General features: G+C 40.5%; 1 protein-coding gene across 6 annotated transcripts in view; it reads left to right on the top strand.

Annotated features, from left to right (window-relative positions):
* The first annotated feature begins 1699 nt into the window (after positions 1-1699).
* The window catches only part of tcf3a (transcription factor 3a), a 24975-nt gene continuing 798 nt past the window's right edge, over positions 1700-25876 (top strand). The window contains exons 1-19 of one of the 6 annotated variants that reach the window (XR_007139127.1): positions 1700-2244; positions 6854-6953; positions 7055-7127; positions 12483-12553; positions 13527-13602; positions 14973-15010; positions 15117-15252; positions 15391-15440; positions 17510-17609; positions 18406-18503; positions 18727-18841; positions 18952-19004; positions 19187-19265; positions 19451-19527; positions 19669-19951; positions 20289-20424; positions 23840-24062; positions 24462-24602; positions 24860-25876. The exon at positions 24860-25876 is cut by the window's right edge and continues 798 nt beyond it. Coding sequence is in view for 5 of the 6 variants with exons in the window: in XM_027150729.2 (XP_027006530.2) it covers positions 6879-6953; positions 7055-7127; positions 12483-12553; positions 13527-13602; positions 14973-15010; positions 15117-15252; positions 15391-15440; positions 17510-17609; positions 18406-18503; positions 18727-18841; positions 18952-19004; positions 19187-19265; positions 19451-19527; positions 19669-19951; positions 20289-20424; positions 20990-21225; positions 24462-24595 (1830 nt within the window). In the remaining variant the exon portion in view is untranslated. Of the gene's footprint in view, positions 2245-6853; positions 6954-7054; positions 7128-12482; positions 12554-13526; positions 13603-14972; positions 15011-15116; positions 15253-15390; positions 15441-17509; positions 17610-18405; positions 18504-18726; positions 18842-18951; positions 19005-19186; positions 19266-19450; positions 19528-19668; positions 19952-20288; positions 20425-20989; positions 21226-23839; positions 24070-24461; positions 24603-24859 lie in introns of those variants that run through there. The other 5 variants (XM_027150731.2, XM_027150730.2, XM_027150729.2 and 2 more) reach the window with 5 other exon arrangements.

Below are 25876 nucleotides of genomic sequence, written 5' to 3'. Positions count from 1 at the left end.
GCTAAATATTAGGTGGCTATTATTTTTGTTATGCGTACAAAACATGTAATATTCCTAATGCTAGGCTTCCATTTGTAGCTTACAAGGTTTGATGACTCATAAACTAAATGCCAACCCAACGATCAGGGCAAACAACTGCATCACTAAAAGCCATTTGGTTTATAGTTGCTTTTACGGTAAGTTACTGTGATGAAAGAAGAAAAACTGGGCTTGTTGGAGGAAAGTGACCTACTAATTTTCTCCATGATAGCCTAAATTACCAGAGTTGTAATTCGTGCTGCTTACACAAGTAAATATCTCAGAAACCACAGAGTCCTACTCATTTTGGTATTACTTGATTGACTTCCTACTTTTCCCTCTTCCTTTTGTGTTCTTATTGGCTTAGTACTATGTTGGCATGTTGTTGTGGGTGACTTCTCCCTTTCCCTGCAATCTACAACCATGTTGTCATCTAGAGTTCTACTCATTCCTAACCTTCCATTCCTACAGTATGTGAGTCACAATCCATCCAGATGTATTTCGTTTCATGTTTCTCAGGACAACCGAGTTTAGAATGATACAGTCTTTGTGTGGTTGTTATATTCCAAATTGCAGGTGTGCGATACCTTGAGAATTGGTTCTGAATTGTAAAACAGAAATTGACGTGGGTGTAGCTTAAATATGTCAGGGCTGTTTTTCTCTCTCTCACTCTCACATCTATAGAATTTTATCACCTTGATTAACATTCAAACCTAACATGTGAAGTTAAGTGGTATTACAGACTTGAGTCATTGGGGCAAATTCCAGTTTTCAGCCCTGCACCCTTAAAACCACAGCAACCTCATAAAACACCAATTACAGAGCTCTTGTATGCAGGCTCACGCGGCTTGTGTTTTTACTGTCATATGCCAAATGTTTGTGCTTCCTCCTTGTTTTTGAGTTCACAGAAAGTATTTACACCTCACATGCAGGCCATTTGCCCTGTTCTCCTCCTATTTAGGTAGCAGCTTGTTTGAGCTGCTCCAGTTAGTAAAGGTGTTGGGTGTTTGGGTATCTGTGATGGGTGGAGGATTTTGCAGAAAGTGTTTATGACTATAAGTTTAAACTCTGTGGCTAGCTAATTCGCGCAAGGTTTTGATATAGGTTCAATAGAGTTAGGTTTGCAATAACATGTCAAAACTCTCTTATTAGCAAAGGAAACGTTTATTTTATGCTTTTGTCTTATGTACAAATTACAACACTATGACTACAGAAACTGCACTGTTCCATCCACAAATATAACTTATAATTATTATTTTATTCTAAATAATTTAAACTCTTTTAGGAGAGATTTGATGTGAACCCATGTGATGTGAAGCAGTATCGAGTTATTTGTGAAATAAAAATACTAATTTGTGCTAATTTGTGAAATAAAATGTTTTCCAATTATATATATATATATATATATATATATATATATATATATATATATATATATATATATATATATATATATATATATATATATATATATATAAATAAAAGCACTTTTTCCTTGACTTCCTGTTGCCATTCTTTCAAAACCGGGGTAGGGTGTGCAAGGAAAAGGGGTTGGGTTAATTATCTCGCTGGATATTTCTATTCGTTTATAGACGTGTCAATCAAAAGCATCGCAGCATCCTATTGGTCAACGCTCTTTGGGTTTATCGCTCTATCTCCCTGTGTCCCGCTCCACTCGTCATTTTCTGTCGTGTCACTCCGCGCGTCGGTATAGTTCCCGAGTACCACAGAATCTTGCTAATCGCCACCAAAGTTCTAAGATACGTGATTAGTTTTTATCGTTATACCTCGATAATTAGTGTCGTTGCGAGTTATTTCGAACTGATCTGTACTGGTGCTCGTTTTTGGGCGTTTGAAATCGGACACCGCTTTAACGTCCTCGTTTTTCGCGGAGGGATACAGTGTTGGATGACAATGTGGAGGAGGCTAAAATGTCTACTAGGAAGATGAGACGGTTAGCACTGCAGCGACCATAAGAAACCCGTAATCTACAATTTAGAGAGTCGGTGCTTGAGTAGGTCAAACGTTTTAACTCCGAGTAGCTCGGATTCAACACCTGGGAGGGTAAAATTCAGTTATTTTGGCGATTTGCGGCGCCTGAAACACGGGAAGGGGGATTTTGTCCCCCCAACTTTGTTTTCTCTCGCTCTCTCTCTCTCTCTCTCTCTCTCTCTCTCTCTCCCGAAAGCACTCCGTTTGGATGCCGAACACTTGAGACGACAAAAGGTAAATATTTACAAACATTCCCCCTGTATGTTTATGCCTTGCTTCGCGTGTGCTTTAACTTTATTTCGAAGAGTTTTATAGCTAACTAACTAGCATAGCAACTTTTTTTTTTGATAAAGCGGGTCCCAAGTTTTTTTTGTCTGCTTCACTTATGAGCTCCTGTATGTGCGTGTGTGTGTGCGCGCGCGCGCGCGTGTGTGTGCGCGTGCTTGTCCGTAGGAAACTTCTTTGTTCCCCAACGTCAAGTGTAAAAGTTATATTTCATGATATTTACATATCTGTTGTTCAAACGCCTTATCGTATCTGGTTTTAAGGACTTGTCGTAGATTTTTTTTTACTTATTTATTATTATTATTTTTTATTTTTGTAGATCACCAAAATACAGCTTACTTTTTTATGGAGGGGGTGTTTTTTTTAATAAATAAGTCAATGTTTTAATATTTGTATTAGTTAACATTACTTTTCCAGGCTATTGAACGGGCACTGGTTTGGAAAGCAAGATGCGGGGTCTTGCGCACGCGACATAACAGTATTTTAACAGTAAATGCACTTTGTTTATTCCAATTTTAAACGGAAATAACTTTCCGCTCCCGTGTTCACGGCTTTTAAAGAGCTCGTGTAACCTAACGCGGCAGTTTTCAGTTTGTTTTCTTTGTAGATAGGAACACGATTTATAATTTTCTGGAAGCGCTTTAGAAACTTTTCGCCTCCTTCCTTTGTGTCGTGCGGAGTTTGAGGCCCGTTTCTCCCCCCTCACGGATTCCCCGCGAACCCTTTTCCCGTTACATCTGCCGTATTTTATCGTCCCACAAATACATCGATTTCACTTCGACGGGGCGAACAGATAACGAGTTCCCACCTCAAATCGATAAGGATTTATTTGTGTTCGTAGAACGCTTGAAAAGAAGAGAAATAGTAGCCTAGGAGCTGGAAATGGGTGTGAAACACAGTGTGTCGTCATGGCGATTTCGGGGCCACTTTCTGAGAGGATGAAGAAACACTATCCCTCTTTTCTTTTACCTTCTCTAGAGCTTTCCCGGTTTTCTCACCGATGTCGTGTGTTTATCAACATTATGAGAGTGTAGAAACCCTTTTTTGGGTTTCGGTATCTGTCAGCAGGTGATTTTAGTCTTTACTTCACTAAAACGGGTGGGACGTTTAAAGTGTGTAGTGAGTGTCTAGCGGCTGTAGAGTTTGATTGACAGGTCAGCACTGCGCGTGGCTGTAAAAGTTTGCCCTGAAATTTGCACGAGTGATAATCCAGACAAAATGCAAATGGTTATCCTAAAACTACAATAAAGTATAACCGTACATGTCAGTAAGTTTAGGTTTTCTTTCTCGGTGTGTTGCACAAATATTTTTTTATTTTATTAAAGAAAAGTATGTTCAGTTGTTTAAAGTAACAATGAGTGTGTGTGTGTTTGGGGAAAGCTATATGGTGTAAATAATGCTTGTATTTCGGCCTCTTATCGGGTGCATGTATCTGTTGGATCTATCCATATTAGTTGGTTTGCTCAGTATGAATTTGTGAAATCAATACAAACACAAACAAAATCATCTGAGCTTCATCTGAGTCAGTCGGTGTTAAAAGGCACTGACGATATGTGATCTTAACAAAGCATTTCATGATGTAACGTATAGCAGTATCACTGTCATGGCATTATGATACGAGGAGCTCTGTTTGGAAGTGACGTACCATTATTTTGTTAGAGCTTTTTTAGAAAGTCAGACTCGGTCAGGACACGTCTGTGCTAAAAAAAAATTTACGTCCTCATTATTTGACATGAGATTTGTCATGGTCTAAGTAAATATTGGGGAAGAGTAGTCAGTAGAAAAAAGTCTATTGAGTCATCTAGCCTTGATCAGTGACCGTTTAGCTGACAAGGTAATTTATAACGCTGTATGTGATGGAGAATCTTCTGTTCCCTATAAGCACACAGTCTAAACCGGAGTTGTTTTCTTCGGTTCTTTGTCTCTTACATATGAAGACGCGTTTGTTTGTATATATATATATATATGTCAGGAATGAGACGTAGTCACCGTTCCACATCCTTTTTTTCGACTCTCTCTGATAACTAAAATGACATTCAGGCTGTCAGTTGCTTTATGTACAGTACACTATACACTGTTTGAACACAAACTGTATCAGAACAACGTTGTTGTTGTAAAATGTTTGGACTGTAGAGACATTGGGTTGTTAAATGATTTAGTGAAATCCTGTAAAGCTGGTGTATGTATATATGAAAAGCAGGAAATACCCTACTTGATACTATTATCCTAATGTTAAAATTTAAACTTGCACTGGCTGCCCTTTTTTTTGAAAATTTTTTAAACTATTCTGTCCTATCTAACAGTGGTTTGATGGAGAAGAAAAATCTATTAAACAATTATGCTGGGATCAGAGGAAGTTTAGCCAGTGCTATATTCATCAAGCTCTAATTGTTTTTTTATGGTGCATGTGTTAGAGCAGATTATCATCTCCATCATCACAAGTGTGAATCGTTTTGGTCAGACTTGATAGAACAGTAGATTAGATGGATACCCGGTTTGTTTGCTTGTATGCATTCATCCAAGGAAAGAGACTTGGTCACTGTTTCCTGTCCCTTTATTTTTTTTCCAGAGCGATGACGGCACATAAGATGTACATCCGGTGAGATTCAGCTGCGTTTTTAATCCGTGTTTAGCGAGGGATGATGGCTGAAGCGTCTCCGTGAGTTAGTCAGAGAGCAGATTAAAGTCTCTCGTGGCCTCTATTTTGCAGCCTTTAACGCTTTAACAGCTGCTTTATTGGAACAGGAGACAATGTTTGGAACAGGTTCAAATTTATAGTTTGGGTTATTGAGGCCTTGTACCAATCTGTGGCCATGCATTTGATTTGGAGGGATGGACACATACAGTATTAGAATGTTTTCAGGTTGGTAAAAAGGTTATGGTTTTTAGCCGCTGAAATATTACGTCATTTTAAACATTTCAGCTTGTTTTATTTTTTTTAATCCTGTAGACTGCATATCGACTCAAAATACTGTTAGAGAAAAAGAGTAGTTAATTCGCTCAAGATTTTCATTTTGTGTCAGACTGTTTTAGTTGTATCACTGAATATCTGTGTTAAGCTCAGGCCTGATATTCGTGTTGCGTCTTGCTCAGGTGTGGTCGGTTGTTCTAGGCTTTTGGACCGGAGACCTGCTTCTGGTCCGTCTGTCTGGTTAACCAAGAGCTGCATGCTGTGATGTGGTGCATTGTGGGAAAGCCCAGTTTAAAGCTTTTCTGTGATGTGAAAGAGAAGTGCTCTCTGATCACCTCACTACTGTGCTGTGCTAAATCATCCTTGTTCAATCATCCTTGACCACTTTGCATCTGCTAAGTGTGTGTTTCTTTAACTCGTATTACATATGTTAAACTTGGGGTGTCTGGATTTTTATGATGCAGCATTCAGGTTTGTGAAAACCCTAGTTTTTATTATAGCCGATGATTCATCTTGTTGATCAGTTTATTGGTGGCATGTATATTTGACCGGGTTGTCGGTTTGCGTCTGGTTTCTGTTCTGCTCAGGAAATGAACTGGTATTTTATTATATAAATTTTAAGTCTTTAGTCTTCCTCTTTGTCCAACAGGCTTAGTTTGTGTACTTTTTATTTATTTATTTATTTTTTAAATGTTCTACTTCGTGAAATAGTGGAACTTTCCTACCTGGTTCTTTTGAAATTTGGTGGATTTACCCTCTGATGACTGTTCACTGTAGCCAGAAACTGTGAATTTTGACTTGGGTAGAATATTTTTATGCTCGTCCTAATTATTAAGAAGGACTGCTTTGAACAACCTAAGGGTAGTTTGTTAAAGGGAAATCAATTCAAGCCAAACAAACTACCAAAATGAACTCCCAGTTTAATGTCACACACACGATTCCTCACGATCAAATAGCAAGCTGCTTCTCTTCTTGCCTGTTCTGACATTTGTGATCATCTGTGATTGTCTGTTTAGGCATTAATTATGTTTAGACAAGCTTAAAAAAAAACCTTCTGAAAGAATCACTACATGTTTATAAAATGACTTGGTACCAGATTTTTGACCAGTTCTCCACCAAGACACATGAGCTAATTTCTTTTGATAGCATGTTTATGTTAATTAAATATCAAAGTGCAATGTTGGAATACCCAGTCAAAACCTGACAACTGTGAGCAGTAGTGTGTAATTATAATAATAATCCTTATTGAAGAAGGAAACGAAATGTAAGAATAATGTTAGAGTTGTTTGGGTGATTATAATTTGCATGGACAGGTTATGAGCACAGACAGTTCACCAGGTTGACCAGTGTATAAGTAAGTTCAGTAGGTTTGGGATAAACAGGTCACCCATGTTATCATTGGCTGAAAAATAGCAGATAATGCATTTTGATTTCTTGACAACAAAATTAATGTTCTCTCTCGTCTACTTTGTTGCTAATGGTTTGTCGACGACTAAAACTTTTTCCATAACTGATGTGTCTAGAATGGTTTTAAGTGTGCTGGAATCATTGTCTTAATGTCCATCATCAGGAGACCATATGTATAATGTTGAGCAGAGATTAGGACATGTTTTTTGAAAGCTCATTGTTCTGCCTTCCCTCCCACAGGCCTGTGTGTGTGTACTGAAAAAGAATGAGTGATACTGGAATCAGAATGAGTACTGCAGGAACTGACAAGGAGCTCAGTGACCTTCTGGATTTTAGCGCTGTAAGTGCAGAATTCCAGCACAACTTGTCACCATTGCATACTTTTTGTGATTTGTTTTTCTCATGGTGTATAAACGTGTTTCTCTTTGCTCTCTCCCGTAGATGTTTCCTCTTCCGGGGATGAACGGGAAAAACAGACCCAACGCTCAAACAGGCAGTCAGTTTTCAGGTCCAGGTAGGCCACAATATTTTAGTTCATTGTTTCTTCTTATTCAAAAGTTAGTTTTTTTGTTTGTTTGTTTATTTATTTATTTTTAAATAACACGTGCAATCCATGTCTTTTCTTATACAGCATTTTGATCATTTTTTTACTATAAAATATTTTTTGCTCAGAAAGTTGGCGTCTGTGCTCTTAGCAGTGTGCATAGATACAGCTTTAAAAAAAAACCTCCAAAAGGTTAGGCTATAAAACGGGGACATCTGCTGTTAAAATGTCTGAATGTTGGTGAAAATATTAGCATCGACTTGATAAACAAGCGTTTGCCGTGTTCTTATAACCAAGATTTACGATTTTGTATCATTTCACAGCACAGACCTTTTGACCCTGCTGTAGTAGTGCATGCTTTTGTCCATCTCTTTCCACTCTATCTATTTTTTACTTATTATTTGAAACAACATGGGGTAATTACAAAAACTGACAACATCCTCTCTCTCTCTGACGACGACAAAAAATTTCGAACAAATATACACGCCAAATGTTTCTCATCACTCATCGCCCCAGTGTACACACTCTCTCAGCAGTCTCTACGACCTCCTTTAACACACTTTCTCTCCAGGGTGAATCTTTAATGCCTCTGTTAATTACTTTGTGGTGTTCAGGCAAGAGGAGCGTCCCCTTTTAGTAACTAATCACCTGTAGTGTGCAATATAACAGAGTGGTTCACTGAGATGAACTGCCTTTCTTGTACAAAGACCGATATCAACTTACCGGTCCCTGTTTGAAATGAGATCCGGGCGAAAAGTCGCTCCTGTTAAATTTAGGCACTGTAAAAGGTGACGGTTACTTGCATTGTCCAAGCCTTTCGTTTCTGAATTGTGAAACGCATCACTTACAGGTTGGAGGACAAAAGCTGTCTTCGGGAATTGTAGATGAGTGAGACAGGAGCGCCAGTGCTTCCGGTTCAACTCGTGTATGTACGCTGCCGGCGCATCAACAGATTTCCGCACACTCAAACATGCAGCGGATGCGCGCCTCTGTGAGCAGGGTGGAAACGTTGAATGAGACAAAGGCAAAAACAATTGGCGAAGGCTCTCAAGTGTCAGGATTGGTCCCTGAGAGAGTGCACGGTACACACAGACCTACTTGGACATCTGTATATTCACCCAAACACGCGCACCAAATTGCACCACACACATGGCTATTGGCTTACACACATGCATACCTTTACCTGCACACACACACTTGTGTACACAGGCACTTGTATATATATGCACACTTAAACGGGGCCAGAGACATACATGCTCCTCTCCTCATATATATATATATATATATATATACACATATACATACATACATACATACACACACACTGCTTCAGGTGAGCGTTAGAGGAATGTTCTAGTGGGTCACGTACATTTCGGATGAGATGGTCTGTATTGGTTTACGCATTTTCAACACACGTGAAGGTTACAGCCTTTCACAAGCTTTAACACCCACCAAAGCACTAGTGTTGCCTGAAGACATTCACACTGACTTTCTCCAGCTGAAGATAGACTTCATAAGCGACCTTGAGAAGAAGCACAATTCACAGAGGTCTGTAATGTCAGTGTGTGAACTAGTGAGTGATTTTAGTCTGAGTTGTCCTCTGATTTTCTTGCCATCCGAAGGTCTTGAAGGACTGTTGCATTTGTGTTGGTTGTTAGTTTCCTGAATGCATTCACAGCCTTCATTGTCTGCTCTGTCCTCTTTAACTGATTTCACTGTCCCACGCCTCGCTTCTGTCCTTCACTGATGCTGTTACTTTTAGCGAGCCAAAGCTGAATCATCAACACAGACTGTTTTCACAGTCATTTAGAAAAGCAGAATCATGGCTTAAAATTATGCCGCATCTTTCTAAGGTAAGGTGCCAACCGTGTTAGCCATGTATCATCTGTGGTCATGTGATGAGATAAGCAAGCGTGAGGAAGAACTGATTCCCTGAGGTGTTGCTAGCCAGAGAGTTTCATTTACTGGGTATGTGAAAGTGAGAACAACCGGGATATAAATATAACTGCAAAACTCCGCTGAAAGACACAAAGGAACACTGAGGTTTGCATGAAGCAGAACTTTCCATTCCTGAAGGCAACCATGGGCCTCAGAGTGAGAGTTTTGTTTTGTATCTATCAAATATTATATTATGTAAATATATCCGTGCTCAGATTTTATTAATAAAAAAAAAATCAAAAGGCTTACTAGTAAATATGTTGTATTTTACAGATTTATAAACCTGAAATGCCACAGAAGGTAGAAATGTACAAGAAGGTGATAGTTTCATGACCTTTTTTAATGTTAATGTACGTGTTTTTTTTTTTGTTTTTTTTACACCTATAATGTTTCTTGGTGCTTATTCATCTAGAGTTTAGATTACTTAAGCTACCTATTTTTTCATTCATACAGGACAAATCCATACATAATGGTTTCCAGTCTATTATTCAAAAGGTTTATAACGTTATTCAAGTTTGACAGGCTCGTTACCTAATTAATACATGGACTCAAGTCTAAAGGAGACGATTGAGGCTTCAAAATGCACAGAATGGGACGTCTCTGAAAAGCCATGGCTGATATGTTTCTGAGGGAGAATACGATGGTTGTTGTGCCTTTTGACGATATAGCAAGTCTTTAGCTAACATTTTCCAGTGTTTCGAGCCTCTTACTTTTGCATTGAATTGGATTTTGTGCTGCTTTGTCTGTACCTGGTTCTGAAACTGCGGTATTTGGAAACATTCTAGTTATAGCATCAGACCTTCATGATGCACATTCTCATTAAGTGCATGTATCAGACAGAAACTTTTTGTTTCCAGAAGGTTTTTTTTTAAACTATTTGTCACGGGGGTAAAAGACAGAAGTAGGTAATCAGCGTATTAGTAGCCAATGAACCTATTTGGAAGCAATAAATAATAAACGAAAGGATTGTGTAAGACTTTTTTTTTATGTATGTGATCTGATAAAACATCATCTGTTTTGATATTATTCATAAATGTATAATGTGTGTGTGTGTGTGTGTGTGTCATAATACTCCGAGCCTATGACTCAGGGGTGACTAGACCCATTCCAACATTTTTCCTCGTAATTATAGCTCGCTCTTTTTAGCGGACTTACTGTGTTCGTTCTTCTCCCTAATGAGCTGTGTAGATGTGTCAGTCTTGACTCACCCTCTGAGCTGTACCATGCACACACACACACTCTGTCTCAATCGTGCCTGCAGGGCAGAGAGTGGTGTAGAACTAAGGTTTCACGACTGGCAGCTTGCGTCTCTATTGTCCTCTGTAATCACTGTGTCTGCACAAACAGGTAGCGTGCGAGAGCACTTCAAGCCAATGAATAGCACATCGGCTGTCCAGACGCTAATGACTCAGCGGCTCGTAAAAGGAGAAGGAAAAAAAAGAGTTGATAGATGAACAGGCGTGTCTATACACACGTGTACAGGTCCACAAGGAACTGAGAATATTTAGGAAAACACAATCATGATTTCACCGTGCAGGTCTCTCATGTGACCCTGCGCTCATGCTGACAGGCTTTGCTGCAGCCATTAGGATCTAACGGGCAGTGGAAAAGTGCACTTTTTTTTTATTATTGAGCCTTCAGAGCAAAGTTTTGTTTATTCAGGTGTTGGGGGAATAGCTCGTAACTTCTGGGTGCAGCCTTTTCACCTAAAGTCAGAATTTTTCCGGTGTGGACAGTGCACCAGATCAGGGCAGCAGACATTTTCTGCTTGTCACCTATTAATCATCCACCGTGTTAATAAGAGTGAATGTTCAGCATTCATATGAATATGGATTAAAGCTATTTTAGAGAGTTTCTCTCCTACACCCCCATGTATCGTCGCCCTCCTGTTGCCTCTCACATTCCACAGTATTAGCTGTCTTGTTTGTTCTCTCGCTTGCTCTCACTTCATGAATAGCTGTAAATAGCTTGCTCCCTGCACCCCGGCGTCTTTAAACCTTCTTTTAAGCAGCGCTGGTGAAATGTTCCACGCTTGCAGGAAGTCTGTGTATTGTTGAAACACGTTGGTAAATAAACGGCCTGTAATGAGATTTCCAGGGGCATTGTTTAAAGGCAGGTAGTGTGGCGTAGAGAAACAGATCGCCATTTAACACACTTGAATTGTTCTTTCCTGTTTTTTTGGTTTTGCTTCGTCGATCATGTGTGCACGCATTGACAGGGGAGTCGTATAGCACCACATTTCAGAGTGCACCAATTTAAGACGAGGGGTGTGTGAATTTGTGTGTTGATTGAATTTTTTGACACCAGCCCACGTCTCTCCACTCCAAGTCACCACAGAACGCCGGCGGCAGATTATGGTTGTCACGGCAATAGCACCGGCCTTGCGTTTTGCTCCGGTTCTGCTCTGCTGCCGACACCGTCATGATTCCTTCCACTCTCTCCCTCCCTTTGCTTTTAATTAGACAACAAAAAATATGAATATTTATAAGTCTGGTGTTCATTAATATGCACACTTATGCAAATGAGCTCACAATTAAGGCTTTTCTCCCCAGAGATTGTTGTCAGTGTTAAAGTGAGGGAGCCATGTGTAAGGTGGGGGATTCTGGAAATTTCTGCTATGTATTTCTAAAATTCTCCCAATTCCACTACCGCTTTGTGTGCTGGAAATAGATTTTAAGTTAATGACAGCTTATCAAAAAACAAAAGATTATAGATTGGAGTCAGCACAACAGGTGCCCTGTATTGTGCTTTTTTTATTTTGTGGTCCAGCCCAAATGACATGTCACTTATTTGTTTATAATAAACATATCAGCGTATCCTAAAGCCCTGTAGTACCTACAGCATAAAGATTAATCTCTTTTTGGCCTGGGCATGCCTCCATAAGGAGCGTGCACATGTACGGACAAATAACGGTGTACAAACTAACGTTCATGAGGTACTAATGAGGTAACATCTTGAGGTGTAACATGTAGTGTGCAGCATATCAGCATTTTATTATTTCACCCTTCTACCTTTTATTCAGCAGGGCAAAGCACCAAAATTAAATAAATCCGCTTCAAATGGATGGATTACCCAAAATCCATTCTTTATGGTAGGCTGGTGTAGGCAACACAGAAATAACTCTGATTGTGCTCAGCGTCTATGCTTTGCAAGCCGCGGGTATTTTTATTTTGTTTCCGATTTTACGGCTTTTATTAATAGCTGAGTCTTCTGGAACGAGTCGCTAAGCTGTTACCATGTCTGTGTCGGCACTGAAACGGGCCAGGAAGTAGAATGTTCTACACTAATCAGTCTGCAATCAACATTGTTAGGGTTTATAAACTTGACAGGAGCTCTATCAGGTTTTATATAAGAAGCTGACAGCAGGGACATGCCTTTGTGTTGCAGGTATGGAAGATCGGAGCGGATCAGGCTCCTGGGGCTCAGCAGAGCAGAACAGTCCATCCTTCAGTTCACGGGTAAGAACTAACAAAGCTCTGTGGCTGTGAGTACTTAAAGCACGTAGCATGTTGAAACAGAGCTGCTTTTACAAGCTAAACAGTGTCTGTCAACGTTACAGCTCATTAGGTGTGAGAAACGGACAAACAGAGCTGGATGTTTCAGGTGTTTGCTCTCAATGCTGATGAGTGACTGCACTTAGAATCGTCATAGATTTAGAGCTTTACAAGTGACTTTACATAGTCATTGAGCTCTGTAAATCTTTACACAAGTGTAATTTAACTAAATTACGATTTCAACCCTTTTTTTTTTTTTTTTTAATTGGCCATATGCAACCCAAGATAAATAGCAACCTGCACAACTGGACGTTAGCTTAAAGTTTTTTCCCCCCACAGCTGATGCTTTGAGATTGCATCCTCAGGTCACCAGACAAAAGTTCAAGACATGACCACTGATTACATCACGGATCAGACATGGGATCAGATCAGTCAAAAACAAACAAAAAAAAACAAAAACACACAAATCTCTTTAGCCAGTCCATAAATACACACATACCACAGCTGCTAACATAATGGTTGAGTCACATTCCTTGATCCTGAGACATGTCTTACATGTAGGTGAGGGGTTAGTAGGTCAGTTGTTTGGTCAGCCAGCGAGCATCAGAAGCGTAGTGACCCTGATCTGATAAGAGGCAGATAAGACCAAGTGATCACTCACAGTAGACAGCTTACATCCAGCACAGCTGACTACTGTTTGACTAGTTTATATCCTTGTCATCAGGAAAATAATTATTTTTTTTTCTTCATTCAGAAATTAGTAATGCGGCTTCTTTATTAACGGACAGCTTTGGATGGTATGCAAAAAAGAGCATTGTCTTGCATAGAATACAGGTTAATGGTTTCCTGAAGTATCCTTATTGTTGTCCTTGCAGCAGGTACTGTAATTGTTTGCACTTTTTATGGTATTAAATGCTTATTTTGTCTGTTTATGTAGGCATTTGACAATGTGAGCCACTACAATGAGCATGAAAGTATGTCCCCTTCATCGATGTACAGCTCAGGAATTGGAGGTATGTCTACTGTAGTAGAATTTTGCGCAACAAGGGGCAAAAATATGTCAATGCTATTCGTACGTACAATGCTCCAAGTCGGAGACATCCTGAACGTCTTTGAGGCGGTGTTTAAAAAAAACAAAAAAAAACGAATGCATGGCTTCTCTACCGACCGTGTGAGAGACTCCTTCTCCTTAAACAAAGCTTCACCTGAATGATATTTTTCTTTGTTAAATCAAACGTATCTGTTATTAGACTACTTATATAGCTTGTCCAACATACAAGTCTCTGTGTGAATTGTTGCCACAGAAATTATAACGTATTAAGACGAGTGCATTAATAAAAACCTGGGATTTTGATTACAGTTTCTGGCTAATCGGATTTTGAGCTGAATTCAGCAGCTCTGTGTTGTTGGTTTTGTTAAAGCACACTTTATGATTAGACTCTACTGTGGTGTCCACACACAACCCACAGCTCTTATTGGAATCCACACTCGGGAAGTGTACTCACTGGAATTCCCTCAGATAAAGCCTACTCTGGGGGTGTTTGGGGGTGTGGGGATGAGTGTTGGGAGTGGGGTTAAGTCCACTGGAGCACAGCCCTCTCCACTGGGACTTAAACAGGGGCGACGGCTGACTCTCATGAGCAATGGTAGCGAGGAGGGGTGCTGTGTAATTAGCGCCGGAGCATTTATAATGGGCCAGTTTGTTGTTTTGGAGCACAGGCTGAGGCCGTAAACAGTGCACCTCATACTCTCTGGCAGCCCAGCCGAGCCAGATGGAGGCTGGCCAAACACAGAGTGAGTGGCCCTTCATCCAGTACCGTCTTACTATTCATAACGCACTACTGTAGTGTGCTCTTGCTTTGATAGTTAATGTATTCAAAGGATTTGCTTCATTGGGTTTAATATCGACAACCTGTTTTTGTTTTTTTACACTGTATATATTTTTCAGGCAGAAATAAAATACGGCGTGTGATCGTGCACAACCATAAATGTGGTATTTTGTTAAATAATGTTCATGTACATATCCATTATCAAAGCTAACGTATGCTTTTGAGAAAAGCAGCATTTAACAAAACAAAAGAAGCCCCCAATACGTCTTGCAAATGTATTTATTAAAAAGAACGAAAATGAATTCATCCACTACGTCATTCCATGTCATGGTTGCTCGCCTCACGCCTGAAACCGATCAGATTATCTAAGATCATGGAGAAATCCTGGTAATTGTCCCGTTCAATGTATAGTGAACCAATTTTCACCTTATTTAAGAGTAAGATGAATATATGAATAAAGGTTATTTTGGTTTAATGTATTATAATTTGTGTTCTAAATAGATTATTATAGGAACCACATACATTACTAAAACGCCAAGTGCTCTGTGTTACAGGCAAATCAGACAGAGCACCTTATTCCTTTGGCGCACAGGTATCATCTTCTTATGAAACTCTTGTTTGTTTGCAATAATTGTGTGAAACATTTTATATTCTTGGCTGTTGATGTTAATTTTTATTTACTCATCCGTCCTCTCTAGTTCCTGCAAGGAGAGATGTCCATGTCCAGTCCCGATGGCTTATCCCCCTCTGGCGTAAAAGCCACATCGCCATTCTATGGATCTTACCCAGCCAATCGTAGGAGGCCTATGGATGGAGTGCTCGGTGAGATGGCTAGTAAGAATGGGGTCCTCTGGAGACCCCCTGCAAAGATCAAAAACACTGCAGAATACCAACACTGTGCGGAAGGCTTTGCTCTATTTCATAAACATTCGTGACTTTAGATTTGTTTTTTCCCCTTTTCTTTTCATTTAGATACCCCACCGAAGAAGATCAGGAAAGTACCAGCTGGTCTCCCAACTTCGGTAAGTGCAGTCGTCTGTAGTCTGTGGGCGTCTAAGGTTTTCACATGATTGTGACCTCATTAGTAAACCATAGCTCTGGTTGAGCACTGAGCCTGGGTCTGGATTAACAGCAATGCATCTGACATAAGACATGTTTTTACCTCACAAAAATAAATCTGCATATGATTGTAGGCATAAACTGGTTCAGCTTGTAGCTCTTCCTATTTTTAGGGCTGTGCTTACTCATGCAATTTGCTTTTAAGCATTCATGCATATGTCTTTCTATCAAAATAATAAGCCCATTCCACCTCTTCAAAACACACACCATAACGGTGCACAGTAGGGTTAAGACACTCTTAAATATTGTATTCAGTTTTCTAAAATAGTAATTAGATTGTAATATGTGTATAAATCTATGACCCCAAAACAAACAAACAAAAATCTCGAGCTGTTTTTTGCTTCTTTTTTTTTTAGTTTCATGATCTAAGAGGCAGACTATTCTGCTGTATCTGACTAAGCATAAACGAAGAGAAACCAATTACTAAAAGAAAAACCGAAACATCTTGTTGCGGATTTGTAGCTACTACAAATCAAACTCATGCTTGCTGTAATACTGCACAGTCACTCAGACTTTTATCCTTTGTATTTTATCAAGAGGCTTATAGATCTCTAAACATTTTGCTCATGTGAACAGTAACTTTCTCCTAGCTTTAAGTCAGCTCCTGCCCACAAGAGCCTGCTATATCCAACCACTGACTGAAAGTCATGGATTTTAGTTCTGCTCTGGAGAATGGAGACGGCAGGGCATCCTGTGTAGCTAATCCACCATTTAACTGAACACTAACTCTGTTCGATTCTGGCTTTTAACAATTACGAACAGATGTCAGAATGTACCGAGAACGGTCAGCACCTCATTTAGTCACAGCCCTTTTAACCCACAAAGCATGGGTTCCTTTGTTATGTCCTCTTCACTCACTTCGTCCCATTTTTATTTTTAACCTCTCTTCTACTCCCTCCCGCTTAACATTTTTTTACTTCTCCTCTTGTCCCCATCTTTCTCCAGTGCTGTTTTTTTTTTTTGCCCATTTCCCTGCCCCCTCTACCCCCCTCCCTTCTCCCCACATTCACTTTTGCCTTCTTGCTCTCTTTCTTTCTGCACTCATTCCTCTCCCTCCCTCCCTCTCCCAGCTGCCTGTGGTGTTGGCTGGCCTCCAGGAATGGGCAGATGGCTCTGTAATTGGGAATTCAGCTCTCTCTCTCTCGCTCTCTCTCTCTCACACACTCACACACACACACACACACACACACACACACACACACACACACACACACACACACACACACACACACACACACAGACTCTGTTTTCTCCCCCACACCTTCTCTCTCTCTCTCTCTCTCTCTCTCTCTCTCTCTCTCTCTCTCTCTCTCTCTCTCTCTATTTCCCCATTTCCCTGCACATCATACTGTTTAATCAAATTACACAAGTAACCCCTCAAAGCCCTGGATCGTCGGTCTTCTGAGCCTGAATTCTTCATTTACACCAAAACCCTGGAACTCATGGAAAATCAGACAGGCTCAAATAGTTAAATCAGACAGGCTCCCTACCTGTGCCAAGTATAGACGACTTTATGGTGTTTTTGCATCTAACAATTGTAACCTTGTTTCGTTGCTGGGTTTAGCACATCTGTATGGATTGGCTTGGATCTTGTGTTTGCCAGATGTGATTTAACACTATACGCTGCGTTCTGCAAACTGTTCCTCCCACTCGGATCTCTTTGAGGGGTGTGTGAGCTAGCTTGTTTGTCTGTGGTAGCCCACGCAGCTATTTGGGATGTTTCTCTTGGGACAGCATGTGTTCTGTATTTTGTGGTGAATACTTCCTGATTCATGTACAGATCCCCAGATCACTGTCCTGACAGATCTGCACCATGGCACAATGTTTGTGGCAGGTGCTTTATTTTTTTCTTCTTCTCTCCCCCCATTATTACATAAGCTTGCAGATATCCAGACCAACATGGATTTGTTCACAAATGCCTATGTCTGTAATAAAGATCTCATCTCTTGCTGATTTTGGTTTGTGTTTACAGGTTTATCCAACAGCTCCCAGTGATGATTTCAACCAGGAAAACGCAGGTTTCCCAGCTTCAAAGACCGGCAGCGTTTACCCTGGCACCTACTACATGGAAGGTGTGTTGAGTGCTCAGTAGGCCTCGATATTTTGAGGAAAAAATATGTAATAATGGCAGTTGGATTAATTTTCTGTATAAATGTCACATTATCTAGAATATTATTATTTCTATTATTATAAGTATTATTATTTCTTGGTTATAGAACAATAAAAGAACAATACGGAATCTGAATCTGAATGTTTTACAAGAAAAGGTCTATGACTGGTGTATGACTGAACATGTTTCATTCTAGTGGAGGGAGCTATTTTTGCCCCAGGATTGGCTGTTCTCCTAATGACATACTTGTATTCCACAACTACATTAGAATAGATTTATATTATTGGAACCAAATATTGGTCCCCGCATGCAAAAGGCAGGGCTACTATTTTAGTTTATCCACATTCTTAAACTTGATGTTTATTCTGGCTGTTTTACAAACATGGTAGTATGATGTCAGTCATGGGCTATTTATATGGGCTGTAAACATCTTGTTGGAATTTTTCTAACAAGGGTTTTAAAGTCAGGCCTCAAGTCCAGGCATGTTTTGAAATGGTTCCATTCTAGCTATGGCTCTAATAACTGATTGCTAAATCTTCTGGTCTCTCTCTTCATTGACGTTTGTTTAAAACAAGTGGGTATTTGAGATAATTTCAGCAGCTCAAAACCTAGAGCAGACTTCTGTCTATCCTAGCTTCGTCATAAGATGCCCAGGGTAATTTCTCATCGTTTGAAGTTAAGATTATTTTAGGCTTTCTTACAAATAGTTACTGATGTTATTTGAAATAATTGACCAGACTATTGTCTTGTGTTAATAGACGGTCTGCAGGTCCCCTGGACTCAGTCGGGTTTTTCCTCCATACCCCACCTTTCCCAGTCGGCTCCGTTTGCCGCCATCAACCCTCAGGATCGCCTGGTGAGCTTTTCACATTTCTGTGTTTCCCTTGGTGCAGGATAGCTTGCTTAATTATTGTACATACTGGCCCTTGCACTATTATTTGAACTGTTAATGTTTACATATTGATTAAAAATTTAAGTCCATGTTAAATTCCTGACTGAGCTTACTGTGTGTCACTCAGTTATAAAGTGTACCTTAGAAAGTCAGTGGCTCATTCGTGCTTTTTCTTTCTTCTTTTCAGAAGAGGCAGCCTTTGCCCCTGTCCCCTCCATCTTATCCTCACCATGGCAGCGAAGTGAACAGTGGCTTCCAGTCTGCATACACCCCTCCTATCAATGGAACAGACGGGATCATGGGTAAGAAGCCCTGACCACCTCCATTCACACACTGACGATCAGTCGCCTGTCATGTTCGTTCTCGTTAGTTGAGAAATGCTTAAGCTCTATTTTCCTCTTTGTCCTTGTAGGCAATAGTGCACCAGGAAGCTCAGGGGATGAAATTGGAAAAGCCCTTGCTTCAGTGAGTTACACTAGTTTGGATCTGGTCTTAGATCTTGTCTGCCTAAGATTTGATCCAAAATTGCCCCAAAAAGGCTGTTTACCTAATCTCAGTTGAGCTCATTGATTAAGGTAGAATAAGTGATTTTCCTGTGTGCCCCAGTGTGATCTTTTGAATGTGCCTCTTTCATTTGTGTTGATTAGATTTACCCTTCGGACAACAATGGGAGCAACTTCTCCTCCACTCCACCTACCCCAGTGGGGTCTCCTCCAAACATGGCAGGTTGGTAAATAGGCTTTATTTGTGTTTGAATAGATGTACAAGTGCTGTGGTGCCATCTGCTGGTTAAGTGTTGTAATTTCAGACAGGTTTACCAAAGTAAATACAGATGTTTTAACGGTATTTAACGTTATTACAGAGATGCCCAAAATGGACAACTCAAATATGAATTATTATATTTTTTGCAGTCTCTGCTTCTCAGTGGCCCAGAGGATCAACTCAGTCTGCACAGTCACCCAGTTTTGAGGGAGGACTGCAAGCACTGGTACTCTTGGAACAATAATGCATGAGTTTGCAGAGCATAGATTTTGTGTATTTTGGGTTGAATCCTTTTTTTCTCTTAGAGATTTTAGTAAAAGATTTCTCAATAACGTGCATCTGTGGTGTGCTCTGTATAATTTCACAGCAGAACAAGACTGAGGACTGCCTGGGTGAAGCCCTGCGTGTGTTACGGAACCATGCAGTAGGTTCCGGACTGGGTGCAGAAATGCACACCCTGCTGAGCGTCGCTGGAGGAGCTGCCGGTCTGAGTTCCCTCGCTCAGAGCTTTTCCGTGCACAGCAGAGTGCCCGGCCTGGTGCCCAGCCACCACGAGGAATCGTCTGGTCTGACGTCCACCGGTTCACTAATACATGGGCAGTCGACAGCCACGCAAGCCCCTGCCAACTCGCAGCCAGAGGGCTTCTCAAGTAAGCACAATAAAATACTTGCTCTGGGGTCTGCTCTTTTTTTAATGTAGTGTCTTCAAGTGTGAAGTTAAGAATCAGAAGTGCGAAACAGAATACAACACACACACAAAACATGGCAGTTGAATTCATTGTAATAATTTCAGAAAATTTATTGAAATGAATGATCTCATATGAACACACACACACACTGCTTCAAGATACCTCCTTCTGAATGTTTCAGCAAGTTCAGAATTCACATCAAATTAAACAATGTTTAGAAGAGAATTTAGAGATTTTAGCAGACACTTACATTAAGGCTTAGTCTCATTCTCCACTTTGCTTCCTGTGGCGTCTCAAGGTTTGTCTGGAAGTCTGAGTCGCGTCTCCAGCACGGATATAAAGAGGGAGGATAAGGAGGATGACGAAAACTGCTCTATCGCAGATAAGTCCGAGGACGAGAAGAAAGACGGCAAGATGAACAGCACACGAACAAGGTACCTGACCCCAGAACACGCGTTACAGCACGGCATTATTATAAAGTGGGTTTTGTTAAGGGTGCACCTGAGGTTACTTCTCAGAATTTCTTTTTTTTTATACTGTTAGAATAACAAGCAAGAGCAGGGAAGAGTTTCTAGAGAACCTCTGAAGTGTATGTAGAACACACCTGCCTTAGTAGTAAGACACCAAGCTCAGCACAAATGAGCAAGTGAGTGCATTGAAAAGCAAAGTCTTATTATTAGGGCTGCTGTAAATTCACATAGAACCATAATAGAAATATTCCTTTTGTGAGAATAGTACAAGTGGATACGTAAAATTAGATTGTGTAGTCCACACAAGTTGAGAGAGAGGGAGAGCATCTTATTCCATATAGGAGCCACTCATACTGTGCTTGCATTCATTTAACCAGAGAATTAAGATACAGCCAACAGTATGCACACTCGCACACCCCCATTAGCATCAACCTAGGTGCTCCTAATTCTGTAACTAGAATACTATTTGTTATGCCTTAACCCCCACCCCCCTCTGTCCCCACTTTTTTGCTGCCATCAATCTGAAAAGTCTTGACGATGAGGACGACGAGGACTTGCCAGCGGAGATAAAGGCGGAGCGGGAGAAAGAACGGCGCGTGGCCAATAATGCGCGAGAGCGTTTACGTGTACGTGACATCAACGAAGCCTTCAAGGAGCTTGGACGCATGTGCCAGCTCCACCTGAACAATGAGAAACCGCAGACCAAACTGCTGATCCTGCACCAGGCCGTTAATGTTATTCTCAGCCTGGAGCAGCAAGTACGAGGTCAGTGGGCCTCGCCTCCCTCGAAAAAATGAGACCTGATCTCACACAGTGGAGATGTGGCTGTGGGGTGGGCTAGCAGTCCTGCTTAGAGAGAGTTAAGATGGCTTGTTTTATGTTTAACAGAGAAGACAGCTGAGAGTATTTAATGACGGGCAAGTCAAGTAGTTATATTGTCAAAAATTTCTAGCAAAATGATTGAACTGTTCTCTGAGGTACTGGTGAAATGTTTTGCTTTTCTATCAGCATCATTTTAATAAATGTTTTAGTCACAGACTAGGCAGCTATTTTAATCAATTTGTCAATCAAATCTGTAAAAATATTGAGTATAATATGATTAATAATCTGTGGTGGGATTGTTTTTGTGTTTTATCAATGAGATCTAGACAGAAAATTGCACTTAACATTCCGTATCCACCAAGAAGTATTGGTAATTTCAGTTTAATCTCTGTTATCACTGGTAGGAAACCTTGCTGCCCTTTTTTTCCCCTTCCCTTGTCAGTTTATATTTGTAGCTTAGAATTTTTTAACTACTGGATGCTTTGTTATAAACATTTGACTATTTAACTGCTTGTGCCCATCGTTAACAAATGCTTTGGTATGGTAATCTACAGACATACACAAGCCTGCTTTACCTTTCTCTTGGTGGGGCTGGTAGCTGATGAGAATGGCCTAGTGCTCTGTAGTACATGTTTGTTTGTATTTGTGCGTTTTTGTTTTTTTTCCCCCTTCAGTTAATCCTTTGTTTTGTCTTGCCCTCCACTCACTCACTCATTTCATTTCCAAGCTAGTCTTCTCACTTTCCCACTTGCCTGCTGTCTTGACTGTGTCTGTGTTTAGTCAGCATATTCTCTTTCTTACAGGTTTAGCACCGTTGTGTTCTGCAGGTTTCCCGATAGATTTCCAGTCGCTACGGTGCTCAGACATGGTATATTAATGCAGCTGGAAGGTGCTGCATGCAGAATATTTGATGCTCTAATTGTGTACGAATCCCTGGATGGGATGTCTGTTTTGTTTTTAATTAGCAAGTCACCCAAAATCCAAGTGACCTAAAGTGTAGTGTTTTTGTGCTAGAATTTTTGACATCATTATGTGAAAAGGTTTGGTTTTCATCCCTAACTTTTGTATCCGTAAGCGTAAATAGCTGTAAAGTTGGCCACTGAGATGCTTGACATCGACCTAGATAACGAAACTCTTAACATACATCTGTGCCCAGTGAGTAAGTTAACGTCAGTCTCACCACAGTTTTATATTTGGGTGGCTCATACAGCTAATTTATCTTTTATCAGGTGGCATACTGTAGTTCCTGTCTTTGTGGAAGTGGTGCAGATATTTTGTGTGTTTGGATACCAGAATGGATTCATTTGTGAAACAATGGTTGGATCTATTCAGGTTTTGTTTAGAAACCGTATTTATCGGTGAATTGTCAAGCCACGTAAATCCAAACCACAAGTCTCTTGTTGAAGTGGCCATCTTTGTGGTTTCCACACTAACCTTTTACATTGAACTCATAATAACCCTATGAAGAGCTCTTGGTGTCTAAACTCCTGACTGCTACTAGGCTACTGCAGTAAAACATCTGGTTTTGTGGTTTCTTAGTCTTGCTTGTTCTATTGTATACTCGGGTAGTTCAGGTTGACTGAGCTCACAACATGCAGGTTCTCACTTATTAACTGTTTGTTTTTTTTTTTGTTTTTTTCCCCCCCTTCCTTTTCCTGTTCTGCTTCCATGCAGTTATTAACATTCTCCTGTAACTCTTTTGTTTGCAGCTTTTATTTTTTTTTTGCATGTTGTGACCTGCCATGTCTAACTGCTTCCCCTTCCCCACCCCGTTTTTGCCAGGTTGTCCTTTCCCCATTATCTTTTCTTCATGCTTCTCTCTTTCTCACAGATCTTACAGTTCGCAGCAGGGAGTTTGATCTCATCATGAATAAACACATCTCTGTGCAAAGGGATGGGTTTAAGATGAGACCTCATGCAGACACTTTTCTTCCCTTTTTTTTGTCCGTAGCTTTTGCAGCGGCTGTGTGTTTTGTTTCTATAGTACTTGGCAGAAGGTGCATCGCTCCTTTTCTTTCTTTCTTTTTTTTTCTTTTCTTTTTTACTCACAGTCACCCTTTGCTCCATGGCAGCCCCACAAATAGGTCCTCATTCTCCACTGGCAATTTTTGCACTGAAATCAGATCCACTTCAGAAACATTGCAGGTGTTGGGCAGTTATTGCGTATATTCATTGTTTGAAGTTCACCTGTACAGTATGTGTAAGTTCATGGTCAGATCTTCATGATGCTTTGACTGCCATGACAAGAAGAAGGAGATGTCGAAGCAGAAGCACGTGGCCACCTCTTGTTCAGCCAAGCTGCTCTTTCTCTCCGCTCCGCCATCGTCCGGTCTCCGGTTTCAGGATTTCACATCATATTGGTGCAGTCAGATTTTCCCCCAAACATGATAGTCAAGGATAATTAATAACACAAAAGGGAATCTTTCATTTAATAGGTGCTAGGGATTAACGTACCTAAACATTGCAGTGTCTTGTGAGTTTGTTAAGCTCTAATCAATTCGTTAGGAAGTTGATTGCTTAACAAGGTGATTAACAAGAGCCCGGTTGCCCTTGGCAGCAGTGTGTCAGAGGAGTGCTTGACACTGGAGGAGAAGGAGCAGCGTGACCGTGAGCGCCGCTTGGCCAACAACGCTCGCGAGCGAGTTCGAGTACGGGACATCAATGAGGCCTTCCGGGAGCTCGGGCGCATGTGTCAGCTGCACTTGAAGAGTGACAAGGCACAGACCAAACTGATCATCCTACAGCAAGCCGTGCAGGTCATCCTAAGCCTCGAGAGGCAGGTGCGAGGTAGGGCTCCACCTCCATGATAATCCCTCGCTCCTGTGCCTCATGTGGAGAATGGGGTTTAGGGAGAAATGCCTTCCATACAATGATGCTCTAAAGTCATTGCTGCCATTGGAAGCTTGTTTGCTCTGCTTGACCCTTCTCTTGACCTCTTTTCTGTCTCTCCACCTCACTGCCATGCCATTTCTTATTCTGGACTTTTTTTTACATAGTGTCTGTTTCTCTGTCCTTGACCAGTCACTGCCTGCATTAACTGTGTTTGCTGTGTAACTTCCTTCAACTTTGTACCTCTGCTTATCTCCACAGCTTGTCTGCTGCTGAGGTGTATGAATAAATTGAAGTGTGAATTGCAATGCCATGGCTGTTTGCTTAGTTTTGTTTTTAACCTGCTACAGAGCGGAACCTCAACCCAAAGGCGGCATGTCTGAAAAGGAGAGAGGAGGAAAAGGTGACCGGCATTGGGGGAGATCCTCAGATGCTGGGAGGAGGCCACCCTGGTCTAGGCAGTGATGGGCACACTCATATGTAATATTTATGTAAGTACTGCATTTATGATGAGGTTGTGAGTGTTTTCTAGTAATGGACAGATCTGGTAAATAAGGAAGTGGGTTAAATATATAAGCCAATAAGATGGTAAAGTTTTACATGCCACATAGACAGGTAAAATAACAGATTTGTGAAGTAGTGAATGAGTGCAAACTGCAGGCATATTGAGAGCGAAGTTCATTATGTTCATGAATATACCATGAAAGAGAATGTGAACAAATGACTAATATTCTCTTTTCTTCTTCAGATTCTATTCTAAAGAGTACTTTCAGATGTGGCCTTATTCTCCTATCTACCGTCTGTGTGTGAATATGCTCACCATGACTGCATCAGAATCTTTTAATCTTACGGACACGTAACTGTGCAAACACATACACACACTTGCATAAATGTACACACAGATGTTATGGACCACTGGAGCATCTTAAAGAACACTGCTGAGAGATGGTGAAACTCTGAGCACAACGAACAAGAATTTCTGCGCTCCTATTTTTAAATGTTTTTTTTTCTTTTAATTACGGGAGCAAGGAGATTATGGAGGTGGGTTTCGCCAGGATTTGATTTCTTATTGAAATATAGACAACCATTCCCGAGACTTCAAAATAAGGTCTTATCTGTGTAGATAAGAACTCCAACAAAATACTATCTGCTACATCGTTAGATGTCTGATAATTTGATGATCGGATATTGTGCTAGTACATAGCACATGTGCACACAAACACTTCGTGGGGATTCAGGGGCTCAAATTAGGGAACAGAAATTTTACCCTTTGGACTTTCATTTGTAACAACACACATGACTGAAAGCAGACGTGAAAACGAAGAACAGCCACAGTGACAAACACCTCGGCGCTCAAGTGTTTATTTTTTTATTTTATTTTTTTTGCATTAAGGTTGAGCGTCTGAACTCATGTACCTGTCTAACTGGAGCCTGTTCACCTCTACAGCAGTCACCACAGCCATGGACTCAACACTTCATTCTTGCCTACTGGACTAGCAGTTTGCATTAATTTTGAAATCAGTTTTTTTTTAAAAGAGGAACGTCACATCCTCTTGACAGTTTTTCAGTCTCCTCGTTTTTAGCATTTCAGTACTGTGCCGTCATGTCACGTCTTTAATCCTGGATCCTCCTTTCTGCTTTTTTTTTTTTTTTTTTTTTTAAAGAAGAAAAAGTATAAGAAAACTTTGGACATGGACACCATGTGCGATTACCAATTGTCCTGATTTGATCTAAAGGGTAGATGTAGTTTGTTCTTAAAAGTACA

Source organism: Tachysurus fulvidraco, chromosome 22 (assembly GCF_022655615.1).
Source record: "Tachysurus fulvidraco isolate hzauxx_2018 chromosome 22, HZAU_PFXX_2.0, whole genome shotgun sequence".
NCBI lineage: Eukaryota > Metazoa > Chordata > Actinopteri > Siluriformes > Bagridae > Tachysurus > Tachysurus fulvidraco.
Note: the sequence above shows the minus strand (reverse complement) of the source record. Positions and strands in the feature narration are given on the sequence as shown.